The sequence below is a fragment of the Oncorhynchus clarkii genome, chromosome 19 (assembly GCF_045791955.1).
Source record: "Oncorhynchus clarkii lewisi isolate Uvic-CL-2024 chromosome 19, UVic_Ocla_1.0, whole genome shotgun sequence".
NCBI classification, from domain to species: Eukaryota; Metazoa; Chordata; class Actinopteri; order Salmoniformes; family Salmonidae; genus Oncorhynchus; species Oncorhynchus clarkii.
Genome location: NC_092165.1, coordinates 15288797 through 15314896, shown reverse-complemented (window position 1 = coordinate 15314896; position 26100 = coordinate 15288797). Strand labels below are relative to the sequence as shown.

At 41.9% G+C, this 26100-nt stretch overlaps 1 protein-coding gene across 3 annotated transcripts; it reads right to left on the bottom strand.

Moving 5' to 3' along the window:
- Nucleotides 1–3291: 3291 nt before the first annotated feature.
- Nucleotides 3292–25620, bottom strand: LOC139374775 (zinc finger protein 768-like). 3 transcript variants are annotated; one of them, XM_071115910.1, is made up of 6 exons: nt 25142–25620; nt 24555–24685; nt 21993–22166; nt 14476–14637; nt 14004–14115; nt 3292–6199 (listed from the first exon to the last, which is right to left on the bottom strand). In XM_071115910.1, exons 1-6 carry the CDS (start codon nt 25416–25418, stop codon nt 5238–5240), a joined length of 1818 nt encoding a protein of 605 aa, XP_070972011.1. In that variant the 5' UTR covers nt 25419–25620; the 3' UTR covers nt 3292–5237. The 3 variants fall into 3 exon arrangements, with proteins under 3 accessions (XP_070972011.1, XP_070972013.1, XP_070972012.1); XM_071115911.1 differs by having other exon boundaries at nt 5069–6199; nt 25506–25598; XM_071115912.1 differs by lacking the exons at nt 24555–24685; nt 25142–25620 and adding an exon at nt 22409–22473.
- Nucleotides 25621–26100: the final 480 nt, after the last annotated feature.

Here is a 26100-nt window from a genome sequence, read left to right as displayed (position 1 = left end):
GTCACAGGGATCCTCTCAGGCTCCCTTACCTGGCCTCACTTTTTCCCCCATCAACATCTACTTTCCTCACTGCCTCAGCATGAGACACTTTCTGCACTGTAACCCTGGCAACCTCAAATTGTCTCACTTGCACATGACATTTCTGATCCCCAGCAACATGCGCACCTCCACAATTGAAACACACCACCTTTTCCAACAAAACTACACACTCCTTTGTCCCATTCCCTCCTGTACACTTCTCACACCTAATAATGTCCCTCCTACATACTGCTGCAACATGAGCATACATGTGGCACCTGAAACACTGTAGTTGGTTCTGAACAAAAGCTCTTATGGGATACCTGACATGTCCTAGCATGGCTTTATCAGGTAAACACTCAATATCAAAACTCAAAAGGATAAACAGGGTCTCCTCAATCTCGCACTCGCCCCCGGGTTTGCATTGCACCAAACAGCGTGCATCACAGACACCGTGGATCCTCAACTTCAGTTGTTCCACCTCAACACTTAAATACACCCCAATTATCACTTCTTTCACCGGTGCTCTGCTCCAGATAGCAAAGCAAGACACCGCTCTTGTCCCGAGGCTCGAGATGTGGAGCGCCCGCTCCTTCTGATACCACAAATTGGTTGGCCAAAAGGCACAAATCCACTTTCTCCATAAATCCTACTCCCACTGGGCCAGAGCCATCTCAGGCATTTCCCTGATTATTGGGGTGAGGCTCAGAAGTCTTCAGGTTCTTTTTCTTCACCTTTGTCAGGCTTGATTTCTAAGCTTTCACTATCCGACTCCATCTCATGGTTTTCAGGAGAGGAACATGTAATTATGTCTCCTATATTTGACTCATAAGAGAAAGTACTTTGCACATATTTCGCAGACATAGACTATCGCCCTAATTTCTGCCTGGCGTCATCTTGCCATCCGCCATTCTTCTTCCCAGTGCCGGCTGGTCAAGCTAGCTAGCGCCACTTCTGACACTGAAGAGAAGGGATCGTATTGGTTGGCGTCATAGCTCAAAGGGTGTGGTTAAATGAAAAAGATATGCGCGCTGTTCTTTAAATTACAGTACTGCTTATCACTTTACACATCAAATCTTCTAATATCAGTCTCTTTCAAGCTGAGAACAGACTTGTTTAGAAAGAAGCAAGAATGGAGTAGAAAATAATGACTTTATTCCATCTACATCACCTTAAGGTAAATATTCAACTGTCCTGGTTCTTGTCTAGATTTACTGTCCCTTTAAAAACAGGTATTTACACAAGCCTGTTTCAAATCAAGTTAAAGGGTTAATAAGGGGAATGGGGTTAATTATCCTCTTACCAAGACACTTCACATGATAATTATAATACGTCTAAAGAATGGTTCCCAGATATCACCTGTGTATATATCTAGTCACACTGCTATGATTTCTCCTCGTTGTTGACAACTCCTGTGTCTGATAAGGTTAGTCAGCAAAGAGAAGCTCTTGTAACAGTTTCCACTTGAAGGGCTTGTCCTTGGTATGAACTGTCTGGTGCTTCTTCACATAGCAAAGCGCTTCCGACACGTGACGCAGGTGTATGACTTGTCTGCATCCGTCCTAATGCTCAACCTCCCACATTATGACCCAATGACACCAGAGGGGGTAGAAGCAGAAGCCACCACCCTCAGGTGGTTAGTCTTTGAGCTCCCTCCTTGAACTCTAGCCATTGTTTGGGTGTTGTTGGGTTTGTGTGCTGTGTTATAGGTACCTCTCGTGGTGAACGCCCATCCTGACTGTCTGTATTGGTGGGGTAATCCTGAGGTAAGTGAGGAAGGCTAGACCCAGGCCTTCTATGAACCCAGTCACCAGGCATTGGACGAGACCCTGAAGGAGAAGACAGATTTGCTGATGGACTACCACCAGGGGAGTCTCCCACCACTCTCTGTGAAGGCTGAAGCCCAGGGTAACCTGCTCTGTTCATCATGGATACTGTGGTGTTTGTATCATAGGAACAGGAGGGTCTATTGCTATCAGCCCCAGGACCTGCTTCATCCCTGCACTGAGACTGTGAAGAGAAGGGTCTGGGCTGCAGACTGGATCCCTGACTGGAGCCTCTGTCTCTCTGATGACCACCAGGACTGAGGTTGTTCACTGGTTGTGTTCTGTGTGGTGGTGGAGTCTCTGTCCCTCATGGTTCGGTCTCGGTTCCAACTCTTCAGAGGTCCAGTCTCTCCCACCAGTAACATTGGATATCAGGAGGCCTTCATGGACTGCAGACTGTAAACAAGTTGTACAGAAGAGCATACAAAAGGTTTATATAAGAACTGCTGTACACACAAACATGACCCCTCTGTAGTCCTCTTTAGCTCAGTTAGTAGAGCATGTTAACCACAGTCAAGCCCATCTAACAGTGTGGTTCAAGTAGGGAGGCGCAGGGTAAATTATTTACATACAGCATCAGCATTCAGCAAGGGAAATATAGTATATTCTTTCTATCAAAGATATCTACATATATTTCAGGATGTTATGTATCCCTGGAAATAATCAGAATTCATCTCAACATTACTTTTGAAAACATAACTTGTCCAAAAAAAGAAAGTTGTCTTTTGGCACAATTTACCGCGGTATGTGGTAAATTGAGTCGCAGGACAGGGTAAGTTAAGCTTCCTACACATTTTTTTACTGAATGAAATATTACCACTACCTTTTTAAAACCATGTCTATCTTTATGTCCCAAACACAATAACACAATTGCTTTTTTGTTTAAAGAAAATAATTTTAAGCATTGTTTAACACAGGCTTATCACCTAACAAACACTTTTTTAAAACACTTTTACCCTAGGCCCTGTTGTAACCTCATATCAGTGATAATGCCTTGCATTACACTGGGGAATAAATCACTTCCATTGGATCAACTTCCCCAAGGCAAACATTTTGACTATATTAGCCTATACAGCTGCATGGATGCACTTTCATGCTATGTTTAGGACCTCAATCTTATAGAGACGCCAAATTATGTATAGAACAATCTTAAAATGATACATTTTGGTTAAGATACAAGCATTTTGAAACCTCTAACACACTCATTTGACAATGTGTTTTTTGGACTTAACCACTTTTTCCATGTGGTTTCTTCCTTCAGACTCCATGAAATTATGACCTATTTGGTAAAATGATTGTATGGTTACATAGAAACAAGAGTTGCTGAACTTACCCCTTTGGCTCAACTTACTTAATGATTCAAGAATGAAGTATAATGTTTTGGTTCCACTGAGATAAAGGAAACTCAGTCCCTGCAATGATACAAAAAAAACAAGCCAGTCAGCACAGATGAAATGTATTTAATTTCAACAAAATGGTCATACACTCACAACGTCAAGTACAGAACTTTTATTGCACAAAATAATATGTGACAAGTAGAATAACTTGTCTCAATATGGTAAGACTTTACCTTTTCTGTAAAGCTGGTACCCTCGCTTTGATAAAAATTAATTTTAGAATACTTTGGAAAAGGTTCATCACATTACACACATCTTTACTACTTCATCTCAAGTAAACATTCATTAAGGGCCTATAATTTCCTCATAAAACCCCAGCATCAAACAACAGGACAAGGTTGAAGCATTTTTACAGACACCGTCACATTCATCCCCCTTGGTGTTTTTCCAATTTTGTTGCATTACAACCTGTAATTTAAATAGATTTTTAGTTTGACTTCATGTAATGGACATACACAAAATAGAGCAAATTGTTTGAGTGAAAAAAAATATGCACGCACCACGTTTCTTTGCTATAAAGCCCCCAAATAAGATCTGGTGCAACCAATTACCTCAAAGTCACATAATTTGTTAGATTGCACACAGGTGGACTTTATTTAAGTGTCACATGATCGGTATATATATATATATATATATATATATACACACACACACCTGTTCTGAAAGGCCCCAGAGTCTGTAACACCACTAAGCAAGGGGCACCACCAAGCAAGCGGCACCATGAAGACCAAGGAGCTCTCCAAACAGGTCAGGGGCACAATTGTGGAGAAGTACAGATCAGGGTTGGGTTATAAAAAAAATCTGAAACTTTGAAAAATGGAAAGAATATGTCACAACAAACCTGCCAAGAGAGGGCCGCCCACTAAAACTGACAGACCAGGCAAGGAGGACATTAATCAGAGAAGCAACAAAGAGACCAAAGATAACCCTGAAGGAACTGCAAAGCTCCACAGCGAAGATTGGAGTATCTGTCCATAGGACCACTTTAAGCCGTACACTCCACAGAGCTGGGCTTTACGGAAGAGTGGCTAGAAAAAAATAAGCAAACACGTTTGGTGTTCGCCAAAAGGCACGTAGGAGACTCCCCAAACATATGGAAGAAGGTACACTGGTCAGATGAGACGAAAATTTAGCTTTTTGGCCATCAAGGAAAATGCTATGTCTGGCACAAACCCAACACCTCATCACCTCGAGACCACCATCCCCACAGTGATGCATGGTGGTGGCAGCATCATGCTGTGGGGATGTTTTTCATCGGTAGGGACTGGGAAACTGGTCAGAATTGAAGGAATGATGGATGGTGATAAATACAGGGAAATTCTTGAAGGAAACCTGTTTGTCTTCCAGAGATTTGAGACTGGGAAGGAGGTTCACCTTCCAGCAGGACAATGACCCTAAGCATACTGCTAAAGCAACACTCGAGTGGTTTAAGGATAAACATTTAAATGTCTTCGAATGGCCTAGTCAAAGCCCAGACCTCAATCCAATTGAGAATCTGTGGTATGACTTAAAGATTGCTGTACAACAGAGGAACCCATTCAACTTGAAGGAACTGGAGCAGTTTTGCCTTGAATAATGGGAATCCCAGTGGCTAGATGTGCCAAGCTTATAGAGGCATACCCCAAGAGACTTGCAGCTGTTATTGTTACAAAAGGTAGCTCTACAAAGTATTGACTTTTGGGGAAGGGTGAATAGTTATGCACACTCAAGTTCAGTTTTTTTGTCTTGTTTGTTTCACAATAAAAAATATTTTGCATCTTCAAAGTGGTAGGCATGTTGTGTAAATCAAATGATACAACAACCCCCCCCCCCCCAAATCATTTTTAATCCCAGGTTGTAAGGCAACAAAATAGTAAAAATGCCAAGGGGTGAATACTTTCACAAGCCACTGTATCATCATTCTCATTCTTTCCTCAGTTCACCTCATCCAGTTCCCAACTAAATCCAAAAACAACAGAATTGACTACAAACAAACTAGTACTACATTACGTCACCTCTATACATGGGCCAAGTGCATTTTCTTCTGGTGTATCCTGAGGTAGCTCCTCTCTGAGAACCTCTTCCCACAGTGCGTACAGGCAAACGGCCTCTCTCCCGTGTGGACCTTCAGGTGCATTTTTAGTTGGTGCTGGTGGGAGAACCTCTTCTCACACTGGGGGCAGCTGTAGGGTTTCTCCCCTGTGTGGACCCTCTGGTGCCTCTTCAGGTTTGACGAGTCCGAGAAACTGGCCCGGCACAGGTGGCAGCTAAACGGTTTCTCCCCCGTGTGCATCCTCTGGTGGATCTCCACCTGTTTGGGGAAACTGAAGGCTTTCCCACAGAACGAACACGGGAAGCGCTTCTCTTTGGCCCTGCCACCTTTGCTGATTCCGTCTCTGCTACTCTCATTTGTCAATGGGCTTGTGTAGCCATTTAGTGTTGAGGCACTGGCATTGTCTGAGGTCTGGTTTAACATTAGGAGAGTGTGAGGCCGAAGGCCAGGGAGTGTCTGTGTTGTCGCAGGGTCCATGTTCCAGTTGATCGATCCTATAGAAGGCAGGCTGAAGGCAGCACCTGTTAGGGAGTTAACCTGAGGCCCCATCAGTCTCTCTGAATCACAACTATAGGAGCAGGATGGACCATCGCTAGCCGGGTCTGTGTCTGATCTCTCCCACCGCATACCAACACCTCCCCATCCCCGTAGACCAAATCGACGCCTCGCTCTGGTCTCCGCCAGTCTGTTGTCTTGGAGACTAAGTTTGGTTGTTTTGCATTCAATTGTCTGTTTCTGGTTGTGGTTAACAGTGTTGTTCCCCAGCCCAGAGTTGAGGATGCTGTCCCATCCCCTGGCCTCCACTAAGTCGCCTTTGGTCCTGGCCTGCTCGGTGGTGATGTCCCCTGGGCACTTGGCTGCACCCATCTGGATCTGGGAGTCCAAGATGGCCACCCAGTCTCCTCTGTTAGCGTCCAGCCAACTACCTTAAGGAATAAGTAAAAAAATTAACTTTACAAACATGGCAGAGAACTTTACATATGGATTTTTTTGTCAATTACCTTGTCAATTTCATACAGTGTGTTTTTGTATGTAAACATAAGTTGTATTGATTTAATTTCACTATATCCAGGTGCATCACTATTCCCATTTTAGATCTATTACTGGTTATTACAGTGCATTCGGAAAGTTCAGACCACTTCCCTTTCTCCACATTTTTACGTTACAACCTTATTCTAAAATTGTTTAAATAAATGTTTTAACTCGTCAATCTATACACAAGACCCCATAATGACAAAGCCAAAACTGTTGTTTTAAAAAAATAAAAAGACACCTTATTTACATAATTATTCAGACCCTTTGCTATGACACTCAAAATTGAGCTCCGGTGCATCCTGTTTCCATTGATCATCCTTGATGTTTCTACAACTAGATTGGATTCCACCTGTGGTTTTAAAAAAAAAGAATTCTTAAATGGAAGAAGTTTGGAACTACCAAAAACTTCTTAGAGTTGGCTGTCCAGTCAAACTGAACAATCCGGGGAGAAGGGCCTTGGTCAGGGAGTTCCTCTGTGGAGATGGGAGAACCTTCCAGACGGACAACCATCTCTGCAGCACTCCACCAATCAGGCCTTTATGGTAGAGTGGCCAGACGGAAGACACTCCTCAGTAAAAGGCACAAGACGGCCCGCTTGAAGTTTGCCAAAAGGCACTTAAAGGACTCTCAGACCATAAGAAACTAGATTCTCTGGTCTGATGAAACCAAGGACAACGACCCTAAGCACACAGCCAAGACAACACAGGAGTGGCTTCGGGACAAGTCTCTGAATGTCCTTGAGTGGCCCAGCCAGAGCCCGGACTTGAACCTAATCTAACATCTCAGAGACCTGTAAATAGCTGTGCAGCGACGCTCCCCATCCAACCTGACAGAGCTTGAGGATCTGCAGAGAAGAATGGGAGAAACTACCCAAATACAAGTGTGCCAAGCTTGTAGTGTCATACCCAAGAATACTTGAGGCTGTAATCACTGCCAAAGGTCCATCACCTAAGTACTGAATACTTACAGTACCAATCAAACGTTTGGACACACCTACTCATTCCAGGGTTTTTCTTTATTTTTACATTGTAGAATAATAGTGAAGACTATGAAATAACACATATGGAATCATAGTAACCAAAAAACTGTTAGAAGAATCAAAAATATCTTGATTTGTTTAAGTAGCCACCCTTTGCCTTGATGACAGCTTTGTATACTCTTGGCATTCTCTCAACCAGCTTCACCTGGAATGCTTTTCCAACGGTCTTGAAGGAGTTTCCACATATGCTGAGCACCTGTTGGCTGCTTTTCCTTCACTCTGCGGTCCAACTCATCTCAAAACTTCTTAAAGATAAACTTCTTCTTAATGCAACCTCTGTGTCAGATTTCAAAAAAGCTTTACAGCAAAAGCACACCATGCGATAATCTGAGTACAGTGCTCAGCCACCAAAACAAGCCATACAGATACCCGCCATGTTGTGGAGTCAACAAAAGCCAGAAATAGCGCTATAAATATTCACTTACCTTTGATGATCTTCATCGGAATGCACTCCCAGGAATCCCAGTTCCACAATGTTTGTTTTGTTCGATAAAGTTCATCTTTATGTCCAAATACCTCCTTTTTGTTTGCGCGTTTAGTTCACTAATCCAAATGCACAAGGCTAAGTCCAGACAAAGTCAAAAAAGTCCCATTAACATTCGTAGAAACATGTCAAACGATATATATAATCAATCTTTAGGATGTTTTTATCATAAATCTAGAATAATATTCCAACCGGACAATTCCTTTTTCATTAGAAAGGGAATGGAGCTAACGGCCGCGCGCGAACAACAACTCGAGGCTTTCAGCCAGACCCCTGGTCAAACAGCTCTTATTAGCTCATTCTAAAGACTGTTGACTTCTAGTGGAAGCCTTAGGAAGTGCAATCTGACCCCATTTACACTGTATATTGGATAGGCAATCACTTGAAAAACTACAAACCTCAGATTTCCCACTTCCTGGTTGGATTCTTCTCAGGTTTTTTCCTGCCATATGAGTTATGTTAGACTTACATCATTCAAACAGTTTTAGAAACTTCAGAGTGTTTTCTATCCAAGTCTACTAATAATATGCATATCCTAGCTTCTGGGCCTGAGTAGCAGGCAGTTTACTCTGGGCATGCTTTTCATCCGGAAGTGAAAATATTGCCCCCTACCCCAAAGAAGTTAATTGGGTTAAGGTCGGGTCAGCACTCCATCACTCTCCTTCTTGGTCAAATAGCCCTTACACAGCCTGGAGGTGTGTTGGGTCATTGTCCTGTTGAAAAATAAATGATAGTCCCACTAAGCTCAAACCAGATTGGATTGTGTATCACTGCAGAATGCTGTGGTAGCCATGCTGGTGAAGTGTGCCTTGAATTCTAAATAAATCACTGACAGTATCACCAGCAAAGCACCCCCACACCATCACACCACCTCCTCCATGCTTCACGGTGGGAACCACACATGCAGAGAACATCCGTTCACCTACTCTGAGTCACAAAGAATTTTGACTCAGCAGACCAAAGGACAGATTTCCACCGGTCTAATGTCCATTTCTTGTGTTTCTTGGCCCAAACAAGTCTGTTCTTCTTATCGGTGTCCTTTAGTAGTGTTTTCTTTGCAGAAATTTGACGAAGGCCTAATTCAAGCAATTGATGTTGTTTGTTTTAGTTTGGCTGCAATCTGAAGTGCAGTTAATTGCCGATTTCGGAGGCTAGTAACTAATGAACTTGTCTGCAGTAGAGGTAACTCTGGGTCTTCCTTTCCTGTGGCGGTCCTCATGAGAGCCAGTTTCATCATAGCGCTTGATGGATTTTGCGACTGCACTTGAAGAACCTTTCAAAATTCTTTCATTTTCCGAATTGACTGACCTTCATGTCTTAACGTAATGATGGACTGTCGTTTCTCTTTGCTTATTTGAGCTGTTCTTGCCAAATTATGGAGTTGGCCTTTTACCAAATACGGCTATCTTCTGTATACCACCCCTACCTTGTCACAACACAACTGATTGGCTCAAATGCATTAAGGAAAGAAATTCCACAAATGAACTTTTAACAAGGCCTGTTAATTGAAATGCGTTCCATTCCAACTCATGAAGCTGGTTGAGAGAATGCCAAGAGTGTGCAAAGCTGTCATCAAGGCAAAAGCTACTTGGAAGAATCTCAAATTATAAAATATATTTTGATTTGTTTAACACAATGTTATTTCATAGTTTTGATGTCTTCACTATTGTTCTACAATGTAGAAAATAATACAAGTAAAACCTTGGAATTAGTAGGTGTGTTCAAACTTTTGACTGATACTGTATGCAAATGTAATATTTCCAGGTGTTTTGTCAATACATGTGCAAACATTTCTAAACCTGTTTTTGCTTTGTCATTATTGGGTATTGTGTGTAGATTGAATTTTTAATTAAAACCTCTTTTTCTTTTTAGAATAAGGCTAACGTAATATTGTGGCGAATGTCAAGGGGTCTGAATACTTTCCGGATGCACTGTATATACAAGGTTATTAAAGTAAACTAAAACAAATGAATCAAACTATTTAGTGAACTGATTATAATTAAGAAACCCATTTGAAAAACAAACTTATCTTTGACTCCAAAACAAACTAAAATATATTATGAATTATGTTCAGTTGTAGTTTTTTCAACAAAACAATTGTGCTAAAATCTAAGAGTTTAGGCTTTTTCCTAATGGACTTTAAGCTTCTGAATCTGGCGGGTCACATTGAGATTTACTTTCATTTAAAGGTAGACTCAGCGAGATGACGTTGCCATGAGCAGCTCCACAGATATTGTTTGCGTTCCCCTGCTCAGATGTTACATGCATCAACCAATGGTTGCGTACCACGTCAGACTGTGCAGTCGTGCACTAGATTGCTGTAACATGTCGGTAGTGTTCCTCTGCTCAGACGTTGCTGGCTTCCGGGTTGGATGCGCGCTGTGTTAAGAAGCAGTGCGGCTGGTTGGGTTGTGTATTGGAGAATGCATGACTTTCAACCTTCGTCTCTCCTGAGCCCGTACGGGAGTTGTAGCGATGAGACAAGATAGTAGCTACTACAACAATTGGATACCACGAAATTAGGGAGAAAAAGGGGTCAAATTCAAAAAAGAAAAGAAAAAAAGAATCCCGCTACGAACTGGTCCGTTTGTTACAACTTGGGGAAGCTCATGGGAGCCGGTGCGGCACATTACCATAACGCTGTTTATATAATAGCCTCAGATATGAGGTTTACATCTAATTGTTGTATAAGATGAATGAGTGAGGATGATACTGTTTGTAAAATTGTGTAATGTGATTTTGGGCTGTTTAATGAAGGAAACTCCAATTCCCTTTGAGTTTAACTAAATCAGAGGACCGCCCATGAGCCCAGTTAGGGTCGAGCATCCTGGGACAGACCCCTTTCTGCAACTCCCGAATAAAACCCCAACTTTGAATGTCTCAACAGACCATGTTTTCTCTCAATCACGAGAGGACAAAGGTTGCAGACCAGCTTACCTCGATAAAGAGAGGGCCAAGGTTTGAGACGATTGCTGAATCTTTTAACCATACCACGTGGTTAAACTCTTAGACTATCGATACCGACAGAATAAGAACAAGTCTTTGATATTAATTACTAGTCTGCAGCTAGGAATTCGGTATCATTGAACGCGAAGAACGACAACCGCCGAAACATCCATTCTATAACGACATATGAGAGAGAGAGCGAGAGACAAAAGGAGAGAGAGAGCGAGAGACAAAAGGAGAGAGAGAGAGACAAAAGGAGGGAGAGAGAGAGAGAGAGACAAAAGGAGAGAGAGAGACAAAAGGAGAGAGAGACAAAAGGAGAGAGAGAGAGAGAGACACAAAAGGAGAGAGACACAAAAGGAGAGAGAGACACAAAAGGAGAGAGAGACACAAAAGGAGAGAGGGAGAGAGACACAAAAGGAGAGAGGGAGAGAGACACAAAAGGAGAGAGGGAGAGAGACACAAAAGGAGAGAGGGAGAGAGACAAGGAGAGAGAGAGAGAGACACAAGGAGAGAGAGAGAGACACAAGGAGAGAGAGAGAGACAAAAGGAGAGAGAGAGGGGGAGACAAAAGGAGAGAGAGCGAGACAAAGAGAGAGAGAGACAAAAAGAGAGAGAGAGACAAAAGAGACAAAAGGAGAGAGAGAGCGAGAGACAAGGAGAGAGAGACAAAAGGAGAGAGAGAGAGAGAGAGAGAGAGAGAGAGACAAAAGGGGGGAGAGAGAGAGAGAGAGACAAAAGGAGAGAGAGAGACAAAAGGAGAGCGAGAGAGAGAGCGAGACAAAAGGAGAGCGAGAGAGAGAGAGCGAGACAAAAAGAGAGAGAGAGACACAAGGAGAGAGAGAGAGACACAGAGAGAGAGAGAGACACAAGGAGAGAGAGAGACACACAAGGAGAGAGAGAGAGACACACAAGGAGAGAGAGAGAGAGAGAGACACAAGGAGAGAGAGAGAGAGACACAAGGAGAGAGAGAGAGAGACACAAGGAGAGAGAGAGAGAGACACAAGGAGAGAGAGAGAGAGACACAAGGAGAGAGAGAGACACACAAGGAGAGAGAGAGACACACAAGGAGAGAGAGAGAGAGACACAAGGAGAGAGAGAGAGAGAGACACAAGGAGAGAGAGAGAGAGAGACAAAAGGAGAGAGAGAGAGACAAAAGGAGAGCGAGACAAAAGGAGAGAGAGACAAAAGGAGAGAGAGAGCGAGACAAAAGGAGAGAGGGCGAGACAAAAGGAGAGAGAGCGAGACAAAAGGAGAGAGAGCGAGACAAAAGGAGAGAGAGAGAGAGAGAGAGACAAAAGGAGAGAGAGAGAGAGAGAGAGACAAAAAGAGAGAGAGAGACAGAGACAAAAGGAGAGAGAGAGAGGAGACAAAAGGAGAGCGAGAGAGACAAAAGGAGAGCGAGACAAAAGGAGAGAGAGAGCGAGACAAAAGGAGAGAGAGCGAGACAAAAGGAGAGAGAGCGAGACAAAAGGAGAGAGAGCGAGACAAAAGGAGAGAGAGAGAGAGAGAGACAAAGAGAGAGAGAGAGACAAGAGAGACAAAAGGAGAGAGAGAGAGAGAGACAAAAGGAGAGAGAGAGAGAGACAAGAGAGAGAGAGAGAGAGAGAGAGACAAAAGGAGAGAGAGAGAGAGAGAGACAAAAAGAGAGAGAGAGAGAGACAAAAGGAGAGAGAGAGAGAGAGAGAGAGAGACAAAAGGAGAGAGAGAGACAAAAGGAGAGAGAGACACAAAAGGAGAGAGAGAGAGAGACAAAAGGAGAGAGAGAGAGACAAAAGGAGAGAGAGAGACAAAAGGAGAGAGAGAGACAAAAGGAGAAAGAGAGAGAGAGACAAAAGGAGAGAGAGAGAAAGAGAGAGAGAGAGAAAAAGAGAGAGAGAGAGAGAGACAAAAGGAGAGAGAGAGCGAGACAAAAGGAGAGAGCGAGACAAAAGGAGAGGGAGAGAGAGAGACAAAAGGAGAGAGAGAGAGAGACAAAAGGAGAGAGAGACAAAAGGAGAGAGAGAGAGAGCAAACTCTCCAACAGAAACTAACTTTTCAACAGATCCCGACGACACACTGAGCGTAAATCTATATATTGATTGCAATTGTTCCTGAATGAGTGAGCTTTCATGTGCAAGGTATTAGGATTTCAAAATGTATAAATGATCAACTGTTGTCTTCTCAGTCGACCTCCACTTCCCTTTTGTACACCAAGCCGGTTTAGCCCACTAGGGAAACTCCGTTATCATTTCCTTGTAACTATCAACTGTTTGTTTATGCATTTCTGTGAATTACTTAGTTAATAAATACATCAATTGTCTTAAATCATTTATGGATGACTCATAGTGAAGACTGGGTTCGTGCAGATAACCAACAATTTCCGACGTTTAGAATGAGACTGATGTGAGGTAAAGTGAATAATTCACTAATTCGAAGACTAATTGATCAGATATAAAATATCTGAAAAGTTATTAGGAAAATTATAACTTTGTAATCTGAATATTTTCCTTGGTGCCCTGACTTCCTAGTTAATTACAGTTACATGATTGATCAGTTTAATCACGTAAAACTAATTACAGAGAATCTTTGATTAAAAACTAAAAGTCTTCATTTAATGATAGTAAAGACACAACACATGCCAGATCTTACAACACCTAGATGGGTATTATACATATCAGCTAACCACATCATATGGTATAGCAGTATACCAAAAGCTGGTATGCTGGTATGTAAAAAAGCCTATACAGGTGTTGCAAGATTTTGCTCTCACAGTCACACAGACCATCTGCGCATGGATGCGCTTCATGCTGCTACAACTTGGTAGCTACGGGACGAAAACAGCGTTGAAGTTTAGCCTCCCTCTCCAAAGCTCGTCATCATTGAGGGAATTGACCCACTACTACTGCTTACTTGGTGCATCTGTCATCTCACTGAGTCTACCTTTAAACCTAACCTAATGACCTGACCCATCACCTAATGCATTACTGCCCCACAGTGGCAAGAAGTGACATCCCCAAAAACAGAAATTATAAATGGCTCCGAGCCTCCCACACACAGGCTACTTTCTGTCCCTAAAACAAAAAATTATAAAAACGAAATAAATGTTTTTATAAAACTTAAAAGTGAGTAAATCAGTTCTGAAAACTAACAAACTAAACTGAATTTCAAATAAATCTTAAAACTAATATAAATAAAAACACAAAACTATAATAAACTTGGTATGTAGGCTATATGTACCTCTTACCTTGCTCCCCCATCTTTAGTCCACTCAGCAGATCAATGCTCTCTGGTTCATCTTCTATTGTCTCCTCTTTGACCAGCAGCAGATCCGGCTTCCCATCTTCCATGTCTACTGACTGTAAGAGATAGAGTGAGAAGATGTTGGATCAAGAAATCTGATATGAGCACCCTGCTATGGAACATCTTCTGATTGGGCAATGAGTAATATGCAAATATGTCAGTTGATTTGATTATTCATATTCTTTCATGGTTTTATCATTGCCATCATGTCTTTGAATGACAAAATTACTCAAGCCCAGGGCCAGTATCCACAAAAAGTCTCAGAGTAGGAGTGCCGTTCTAGGATCTCTCCATATAATCTTATTCATTATGATCTAAAAGGCTAAACTGATCCTAGATCAGCACTCATGTTCTATAAGGCTTTGTGGATACGGGCCCAGACCTAATACCATTCAGACAGTTTACAGTGGGCTCACCTCAGTGAGACTGTGTGTGGTCCTGTGCTGCTCAGCTGGTTCCTCTGTGGGTTCAGGAAGCGGTGTAGTCTCGTTGTCCTCTATGACCATGGTCCCCTCAGGGTTCCCCAGACCCTCCTCACAACCCTCCTCCTTCACCAGCAGCACCTCTGGACCCTCCTCCTGGATGAGAGGTGAGATACAGATTACACAGACATACACTCCCTCAAGTACATACACACAAATAATAAACACACTTTCAATATATGGGGGCCATACTTGCAAACATTAGAACAAGTTGAATGTAGCTCTTTACATTCGTACGCATATGCAGGGTTAAAAATAGCAGATTTTGACTGACAAGCGCCTAAACTGGAATGCTATACAGTAACACGCAATACATGACGTCAGAGATCAGGGTCTCCCCTTCACAGAGTAATGGTTTTGACTGACAACGGTTCTGAACTTGAACACCATGTGCGGCAAGAAGTTGACCCCACCCCTCCCGCTAATTGCGCAATTTTAGCCATTTTTTTGTTGTCTGAGTGAGGGAAATGCTGTATATAAAGAGGACTTCATGTATTTTGCAAGATGCTATGTTGAGGATTATCATAAATACCGCTTTGATGTCATACAAGCAAGCCAAACACCCATTAGTCCAAATGTGCACTTCACATTTGCATATCATAAAACTCATGTAATAAATGCATCGTCAACGTTTCTGATCACTCACTATGCTTGATGTACTGTTACAAGATGACATGGCATCATACCCTGGGTTCTTCTGACCAGCAATAACATCTGCTAAATGTGTATGCGACCAATAATGTGATTTTGAACAGAATACATTTAGCGGGGAACACGCATCTGAATGCACTTGTGACTATTCTGTGCGCACCAAATGTATGATCTGCTTCTCTGAATTGCCTTGTGCAAGCCAACAACTGTAAGATCGTATTTTGTTTACTTAGCTAGCCATGTTGGCAATAGAACATGCTTTCAAATTATGCACACCTGAGCAGATTGTGATTTAAATGGGCCGTTTCTGGAATGCGTGAACAACAGTAATTGTGTGATGGCGGGGATGCAGGGCTGTGTTCCAAAGAAAACAACTTGGTCTAGTTCCTCAACAGCACAGCTAGTAGAGCTCAAAATAGCTCCTAATAGTTGATTATTCTTTGAGTCATAAAAGTGCATTGAAATAACGTAGGAACTGCGCACATTTTGGAGAGGTGGGTGTGGCCACTTGGAGATACCAGTTAGACCTCCCACTCAAACCCTTGTCAATTTTTTTGTTTCATGTTACTCTTCCCCAACTTTTTCCAGGAATATTCTTCGTTACTGAATGTATTCAGAGTGTTTTCAGATTTCGTTATTAACAAATGTAAAAATAAATAAAACACTAATCAACAGTTAATGTTTGGATTCAGTCTTGTGTCAGATTAACTGCTTTGTCCTCACCTTGGTCAAATTTTCCCATAATCTCCAAATGGATCTTTACTAATTAGTGACCTTAATTCATCAATCGAGTACAAACCCCGCAGACACTCGGCCCCCCCATGGAATGAGTTTGACAAGTTTAATATAGGCCAATTCCCACGAGTGTAAGGGGTTAAGCCTCACCCCATTAACATGGTTGACGTAGTGGAACGTGATCAAAGGCTACACGTTAGCTGTTCCCCTTACATACGCTTGCACATTTAGCCCTATGCAAACCTCACCAGGTGGTCGTGATTATTTCCGGTAACACATTCTGTATTAGCTTATCAACGATCTTAAACTTTTTCTCCACAAACCAATGGCATTTCTTAAAATAGGTCAACTTGGCCACCAGAGGGATAGAGGGATACATTTCAAACTCCAACTTCAAGGTTTACTTTTGTTCCTCTTCACTTGGCCTGTGTCAATATTGCATGATCATCGCACCCTTGACTAGGATACTTACGTTTTCGTATATATGACAAAATCCCACGTTTTTGCTTAATACCTTTCTCATACATCCATGTGCTCTTACGGGAAAAATATGTAGGTCTATACATTTAAGTTTGTCGTACATAGTAAAAAAACATTTAAAAAACGTTGTAGGGAGCCTTATGGACTTGTCAAATAGCTGTCATGTACGGTAGCCATCATTGCTTTTCAAGTGGCAGAGCTAAAGCGGTTTACTTGTAAACGACTGTTCATTATCTGCGGGTTCGAGAACCCCTTTCTTCAAACATTTTTGTTAAGGACAAATATTGTTCACTGCTGGTCCACACACGTGACGAAGTGGATGATTATAATCATGCATATATAACATTCTATATGTAAGTGTAGGCCTACACGTCTATATAATTAAGAAATAAGGCCCGAGGGGGTGTGGTATATGGCCAATATACGACGGCTAAGGGCTGTTCTATTGCATGACGCAAATGTAACCTGTAATCCTACTCTATTATACTTTGTAATGCTCATTCAAGTCAAATAACACACGTGATGAAGTAGCTGATTATAAAAAATGCATATAAAACGTGGTAGGGCTACATTTAGGTGTACATGTCTATGTAATATAGCCTATGCAATATGATTATTAGGCAGTGGCAGTGTTTGTCTACAAGGCTGAAGAAAGATAGTCATTCTTAATTGTCAAGCTGTTGGCTACATCCCTTCAACACACTAACACAAATATAATTCTACATTTCAAAGGGGGGGGGGGGGGGGGACAACTAATGTGAGATTCAAACCCTTGCAGATTGTGGAGCTAGGCAATTTGACCAGTCAGTTAAATACACGTGTAGTTTTTGATTATCAGTACAGGATTTTATACTTCTGTTAAGGACTGTTCCATGAACATGTATTGGAACACGTCCAACTACATTGACAATTTTTATTTGGCTAATACCGAATTTGATACAGGAAATAATCACAGCCATCTGGTGAGGTTATCATAGGGCTACATGTGCATGTAATGGGAACAGCGAACATGTAGCCTTTGATTACATGCTACTACTTCAAGGATTTGAATTTGCTGATACTTAAACTTCACCTTTAACGTCAACTTTTAATGTTCGCAAGTACGGCCCCAACGTGTTTACCCATCCCCAATACGTTTGAGTCCTATACTGTAATTACAGAATGACTTCATTGTTCAACTCATCATGGACATAAATATGATGTTGTGGGTAAAGAGAAGGCAGTTATGATAAGTCAAAAGTCAGACAAATGTGACTAAACTATTTTGACGTGTACAGTAGGTGTTTGTTAGTGTGTGTAGGTATATTTAGTAAGTGTATATTGGTGATAAAGTCCTGTTGGTTGCTGTTGCATAACAGGGTGAGATGTATACTAAAGAGTGAATGAAAGTCTTAGTATGAAAAGTCCCATTTTGTGTTTTATTGAACATAAGTTTTAAATAAACCATATGAAAACTACACACACATGATAAACGGCATAAATTCTCATTAAATGTGTCTTGGGGGGGGGGGGGGGGGGGGAATTAAGTAGTTCAATGAAAGTAACGAAATAGGCATTTGAACATCATATAGCCTACACAGTAGAAACAACATGTAACAGACGTTAGGCATGTGGCTTATACACAGTGTACAAATCATTAGAAACACCTGCTCTGTCCATGGCATAGACTGACCAGGTGAAAGCCATGATCCCCCTACTGAAGTCACCTGTTAAAATCACTTCAGATCAGTGTAGATGAAGGGGAGGTGACAGCTTAAGGAAGGATTTTAAGCCTGGAGGTAATTGAGACATGGATTGTGTGTGTGTGTTTGTGTGCCATTCAGAGGGTGAATATGCAAGACAAAATATTTAAGTGCCTTTGAACAAACGGGGTATGGTAAGACATATGCAGCCAACTTGAGTCAGCATCCCTGTTGAACGCTTTCGACACCTTGTCGTGTCCGTGCCTCGACGAATTGAAGCGGTTCTGAGAGGAAAAGGGGGTGTAACTCGATAGTAGGAAGGTGTTCCTAATGTTTTGTACACTGAATGTATATCACAATGTATGTGTATTTATTGGTGATCCCGATTAGCTGCTGCCAAGTGAATGGTTGTCCCAAATACATTGCTTTTAGTTTTTTAAATATTTAGTACTAGCTTATTACTTGCCACCCATTCTAAAACTGACTGCAGTTCTTTAAGTGTTGCAGTGATTTCACTTGCTGTGGTAGCTGACGTGTATAATGTTCAGTCATCAGCATGCATGCATCTTTTATTCGCCATACAGCCAACTTTTTTTCCCTCCTTTCTCTTAATATCTCAAAAGGTATTGCCAGTATCAAATCCTAAACTTGTATTTCTACCTAACTACCTAGTAATCAATTTGGTAAAGCTCTTCCTACCGCGTAGTATGATTGACATGCATTATGCTCTTCAATTCTTGATGGTTGCTTTGCACAGTCCTGTAACCATCATCCCACCAGTTTCTAAACTTTGAGGCACGTCACTTCGCCCATCACTTCGCATAGCCCACCACTAAGTGTGCACTGTTTTCTTAAACCACAACTGGGTGGATCCATAAAGAATTACTGTGAGAATAAATATCACTGAATGACAAAAATATTATGGAATAAAGTAGGTTAATGCAATTGAAGGCACGTATCAAATTGTTGCTTGATGAAACTCCCAAAGTCATCCAATCGGTGGTAATAAATCTGAAGCAATAGCCTACCCACGTGGTCGACTAAATCATAATTTCCGCACCATTTTGATTGGGACTGCACCCTCGTGCTGCTTTGAGACAAGCGTTGGGACTCGTCTTGATAATTCAATGTCAGATTTTTGTTTTCATTGAACCTCCGTTTGGATATTGGTTAGGCTACAATTAGACTGGGGAAATGTTAGCTATGTTGAGGTGAGAGCTGCTCATGATCATGTTGTATAGTTGGCTCATTTATTTGAAAATGGCAGCATGTAATATAGGCCTATGCAGTGTAACAAGTGGATTATTTTGCTCTTCACTAGCAGTTGCTTAGTAGCCTACGCCTACTCTCGACCAAAAGACTGACTTCACAGACTTGTCTCAGGCTATTTGGTTTCTGGCTGAGCAAATCAGAAACCCATAGCATTCAATAATGTAGTCTAATTCAAGTGTAGACCTATTATTTTGCTCGATCGCGTATAGGCAACTCCAAAAGCCTGCGGAAATTGTGAAATATGAAGTCAACTTTTATTTTCTATCAGTATCATGATGAAGATAAGACCCTACTCCTGCTCCCTAACAAAGTGGAGCGAGAGAAACGAAATAGATGAAAGGTGGATCAAAAAAGAATGGGCTTGGACTCTGTTTCAGAATATCACAACAGCGGTTGTGTAGGAAATATATTATTTGTATTTTATTCTTACTATAAAATGTGTGTTGACTGAATGGGGTGAGTTTGATGAACTATTGACTTAATTAATTTGTACGTAACATAATTAAACTCTGCTAAGCCTATTCTATTCCTTTGAAAATACATTTGATTAGTCTAATGTATTTATTTTTTGATCGTGTATATTCAATGGATTTATTCAAATAAACGCCCACCAGCATGCGCACAGGAGGTATAAAAGGCGATTGCAGGCAAGAATGTGGTAAAGATGTGCCTGTTTGTAAGGGGGTCATATAAACATTGCCCTATTTTTTTATTTTATTTTTTTACAAGCAAAATACCATACATCTGTGAAAGCAGTAAGACACACAGGCTTTACTCAGTGCCAGCTCATTAGTAAAGACCAAAAAAAAAGGGACATAGACAACTGCCCTGAGAAATGCCCGACTACCTGGATTATGTTGAAGGCTTCCATTCAAGAACACCCTCTGTGTTCTATTAGACATGTAACTCTCAATCCACAAATTAGCAGAGCATGTAAAGGCATAACATGCATTTTTCCAGCATCAAATTATGATCGATAATGCCAAAATCTGCACTGAAGTCTAACAAAACATCTCCCACAAGCTTCTTATTATCAATTTCTTCCAGCCAATCATCATTGCGTAAGTGCAGTACATGTTGAGTGTCCTTCCCTATAAGCCTGCTAAAAGTCAGTTGTTAATTTGCTTATTGTGAAATAGCATTGTATCTGGTAAAACACGTTTACTAAGGGTTGGTAGCTGGTTGATTGGTCGGCTGTTTGAGTTTGTAAAGGGTGCTTTGCTATTCTTGGGTAGCAGAATTACTTTGCTTCCCTCCAGGCCTGAGGGCACTTACTTTCCTGTAAGCTTAGATTGAAGAAATAGCAAATAGGAGTGGCAATATAGTCTGTTACCATCCTCATTCAAGTTGTCAGATGCAATATTCAAACCAGGAATATTCAACAATGAAATGTGTTACTTTCGCTACTCCAAATTAATCTGTGGATCTTTTCTGCTGACAATAATGAAAAGTAATCTTTGTCTTTAATGCAGGGTTTGATCTAAACGTAATAAGCTATAACATGGAATGGTTAATAGCTTATAGAGTGGAATGGTTTTTCTGCTGGTGTATCCTAAGGTATCTCCTCTCGGAGAACCTCTTCCCACAGTGAGGACAGGCGAAAGGCCTGTCTCCCGTGTGGACCTTCAGGTGCCTCTTCAGGCTGCCAGCCTGGGTGAAGCGCATGTGACACTGGGGGCAGCTGTAAGGTTTCTCCCCTGTATGGACCCTCTGATGCCTTTTCAGGTCACTAGACTGGGTGAAGCGCATATGACACTGGGTACAGCTGAAGGGTTTCACCCCTCTGTGGACCCTCTGGTGCCTCTTCAGGTCACTAGACTGGGTGAAGCACATGTGACACTGGGTACAGTTAAATGGTTTAACCCCTTTGTGGACCCTCTGGTGGATATCCACACTCTGAGGGCTGCTGAAACCTTTGTTACAGAACATGCAGAGGAACCGTTTCTCTTTACTATTGCCTGATGTTGCTTCCCCTCCCGGAGCCTGGGCTCTAGCCCTGTCGTTTGAGTTCAATACCTGATCGAAAAGGACGCGGCCGTGTGAATCGGAAGGCCCCATCATCGTGGACACTGTGTCACAGTCTCCGAACGTGTATAAAGGCGAGTGGGTCGCGACATTTGAATTTGTCCCTAAGCTTTCCCTGTAATCTAAGCAATATCTTCCCTGTGAGTGTCTGTTTCCTAGGTGACTATCTGCATTCCATGTGGGAGAAACGTCGCCCTCCACTTTCACAGTCACATCATTTACGACCAGACCCTCCACCTTCTTATCTTGGCACCCTTCAGAGTATACACTACTACTGTACTGGTTCCAGTCCCCTCTAGACAGATCAGTCTGTGTCTTTAAACCCAAGGGCATGTTGCCAGGGTCCATCTCTGTAGAGTAAGAAGAAAGCGTATCCTCACCGCCAGTGTCTAACACATCACCATCCTCACGGGAATGAACCATCCTCTCGTTCTGGTGAAATACCGGTACATAGTCTGAGCCGGGAGCAGGACAGCCCAGTCTCCACAGCCCAAATCTCTCTGGGTCTGATCTGTGGTCAGATCCTGTGTGTAAGAGCCTGTGTGTTACAGTTAAAGTCTTGGTGTCTGTCTCGGAATTGAGGACGGAGTTCAGTGTTCCACTGACCTCCATGATGCTGCATTGAGTCCTGGGTTGTGCTGGGGTGGTGGTGGGGTCCTCCGTGGCTACATGGGTTGCTACAGTTGCTCCAGTCTGGATGTATCTGCTGTGCCGCGGGTTCTCCTCTCCTTCAGACCTCTCCTGCTTGACCTCAGGACCTGCAGCCTCTGCATCTGTAGACTGACACAAGAGAGGAGGTTATCGGTACATGAGTTAAATTGGATAACAAAGAGTATGTTTACATGCACAGTAAAAAGTATATATTAAACTGATTATGGCAGTAGGCAGATTATGCAATAGTTATGGAAACACCTTACTCTGCTTAGCATAATCGCCTTAAGGTCAAAATCGAAGTAAGCATACGCTGATTAAAAGACCTGGTTTTCTGAGCAATCTTTTGAATTATTAGGACATGTAAACACCTTAAAATCGGTGTTCCAGCGGTGTATTTGATCTGCGCATATACTAACACTAGCCGAACGAGCCTCCCTCTGTGGATAGTCAGATTAATAAAAAAGTTTAATCAAAACATTGACATGCTTTGCAAAAAAAACAATTTCCATAACAGTCCTGTTTACATGGACACATCTTTTGGCACTCTGATAAATGTAGAAAATCGCCAATCAAAATAAACATTCTATCATGTTATTTTTGGGAAGCATATTGGATTCTGAATTGGGACTTGTAAAGTTTGTGAAAACTACTTCTAAGATGCATACATTCAATTGATCCAAACTCACTTCACTAGAGTTAATAAATCACATTATTGTGTGCATGTACAGTGCCTTGCGAAAGTATTCGGCCCCCTTGAACTTTGCGACCTTTTGCCACATTTCAGGCTTCAAACATAAAGATATAAAACTGTATTTTTTTGTGAAGAATCAACAACAAGTGGGACACAATCATCAAGTGGAACAACATTTATTGGATATTTCAAACTTTTTTAACAAATCAAAAACTGAAAAATTAGGCGTGCAAAATTATTCAGCCCCTTTACTTTCAGTGCAGCAAACTCTCTCCAGAAGTTCAGTGAGGATCTCTGAATGATCCAATGTTGACCTAAATGACTAATGATGATAAATACAATCCACCTGTGTGTAATCAAGTCTCCGTATAAATGCACCTGCACTGTGATAGTCTCAGAGGTCCGTTAAAAGCGCAGAGAGCATCATGAAGAACAAGGAACACACCAGGCAGGTCCGAGATACTGTTGTGAAGAAGTTTAAAGCCGGATTTGGATACAAAAAGATTTCCCAAGCTTTAAACATCCCAAGGAGCACTGTGCAAGCGATAATATTGAAATGGAAGGAGTATCAGACCACTGCAAATCTACCAAGACCTGGCCGTCCCTCTAAACTTTCAGCTCATACAAGGAGAAGACTGATCAGAGATGCAGCCAAGAGGCCCATGATCACTCTGGGTGAACTGCAGAGATCTACAGCTGAGGTGGGAGACTCTGTCCATAGGACAACAATCAGTCGTATATTGCACAAATCTGGCCTTTATGGAAGAGTGGCAAGAAAGCCATTTCTTACAGATATCCATAAAAAGTGTTGTTTAAAGTTTGCCACAAGCCACCTGGGAGACACACCAAACATGTGGAAGAAGGTGCTCTGGTCAGATGAAACCAAAATTGAACTTTTTGGCAACAATGCAAAACGTTATGTTTAGCGTAAAAGCAACACAGCTCATCACACTGAACACACCATCCCCACTGTCAAACATGGTGGTGGCAGCATCATGGTTTGGGCCTGCTTTTCTTCAGCAGGGACAGGGAAGATGGTTAAAATTGATGGGAAGATGGATGGAGCCAAATACAGGACCATTCTGGAAGAAAACCTGATGGAGTCTGCAAAAGACCTGAGACTGGGACGGAGATTTGTCTTCCAACAAGACAATGATCCAAAACATAAAGCAAAATCTACAATGGAATGGTTCAAAAATAAACATATCCAGGTGTTAGAATGGCCAAGTCAAAGTCCAGACCTGAATCCAATCGAGAATCTGTGGAAAGAACTGAAAACTGCTGTTCACAAATGCTCTCCATCCAACCTCACTGAGCTCGAGCTGTTTTGCAAGGAGGAATGGGAAAAAAATTCAGTCTCTCAATGTGCAAAACTGATAGAGACATACCCCAAGCGACTTACAGCTGTAATCGCAGCAAAAGGTGGCGCTACAAAGTATTAACTTAAGGGGGCTGAATAATTTTGCACGCCTAATTTTTCAGTTTTTGATTTGTTAAAAAAGTTTGAAATATCCAATAAATGTCGTTCCACTTCATGATTGTGTCCCACTTGTTGTTGATTCTTCACACAAAATACAGTTTTATATCTTTATGTTTGAAGCCTGAAATGTGGCAAAAGGTCGCAAAGTTCAAGGGGGCCGAATACTTTTGCAAGGCACTGTAACTGTACACAATGTCGTAGGGAAGTCTCACAAGGTCCCCAATGGCAGATAAATAAGGATGTACATGTAAGCAAGTGAATAGCTGAGGGGAGCCTTTCTGAAATAAAAAGGGCCACATTTGATTTACAAATAGCACATTTTATGCAACACTATTACACTAACCTCTATCATAATAACATTCTGGGTTGAGGTTTTACTCTCCTCATCAACAGTGATTGGTTGTTCATCTTTCCATGTATCGTGTCCCAATGGCTTCACAATGCTCCTGTGGCCTCCAGTGAGATGTCCTTCACCTGAGTGTGTGATTGGGGGAAAAGTGGTGGTTAGGTTAGGGGGGGCCAATATCTTCTGTTTATCAGGGGGAGTTGCAGCACCCCTACTTCCTGTGGTTATGTTGACACCCGTCTACAATTGGCAAGGATGTAAGGTAACACTTAGAACCTCTTGATATACTATTTATGGATTTCATTGAGTAAATAATAGGAAATGCAGTAAATCAAGATTTTGGTTAGAATATGATAGCCATATTGCACAAAGACACTAAGTAATCATACTATCCAAAAACTGACTAAGACCCAATTCTGGGTAACACATCTGAACACGTGCAGAGGGGAACAGGGCGACATACAATGAGCTATATGCAAGCATTTCGCTGCACCCGCAATAACATTTAAACACGTGTATGTGACTAATACAATTTCATGTTGACTGCGACAAGTCGCGCAGCCTCAGACTTCTGCAAAATGTACCTCTTGCCATTCCTCTGTATCGGTCAAGGATCTTGACACTACTGGGACGACTGGCGAGAACGCGCTCTCGTATTGTCCTCTCTGCGCGCTCCCGTGACACCTTCAGTTCTAGTAGTTTCCTCCGCAATGCCCTGTTTTCTTTCTGGCTTTGAGTTATTTCTAAACGAAACACCGCATAGTCGTCGTCTACGAGTTTACAGATCTCTGCCACTGCTGCATTCGCTAGCACCTCCAAGATGGAGGCTATTTGAGTGTGAAAACCCATACAGTTAGCCATTGTTAGCAGCTAATTAGCGTTACCTAGATACATCTATCAACCAAGTCCCGTCTCCAATGCGAATTAAATACTGCCTGGTGTAAGTACCTGATGCTGTGCTGTTAAATTAGTCATATGTTTCAGTTCCATGGTGTTAATAAATGCCAAACTTGGTACCGTTGTGAAACGGTTGTGACTAGATGGAGCTGCGGACGAGATTTACAATTGATTTACCGCGAGAGTTTGGACTGACGATGGTGATGGAGTCGAATATCGCTTAGATTTGCTCAAAGTAAAAATCAAGAGCACGCCAGCGTGTAGTCCTAAAACCCGGAAATAAGTTAACTCTGGTACTTTCAGCCAGCCTTGTGGGAAAACTAAATGGGGAAAGGATAGGGGCCGAAAATAAGGTCTGAGGAAATAAACTATAATGTATCAAATTAATCGTTAGCGCACAGATACAGTATAACCAAGCCAATTTGCAAATGCAGCCTAAATGTGGTATTTCAAATAAACACCCTATTGACCAACAGTTATCTGCACACAGTGGCCGTTCTAGCTTGTATGGCTCCCTGGGCGAACCCCCATAACATTTAAAACTATATCAATATACAAAAATAAGACTCATATCAAAAAAGTAACAAAGACAAATAGAAACAAATGTGTTGATTTGTCACTGGAGTGTCAATACATTACCCATCCC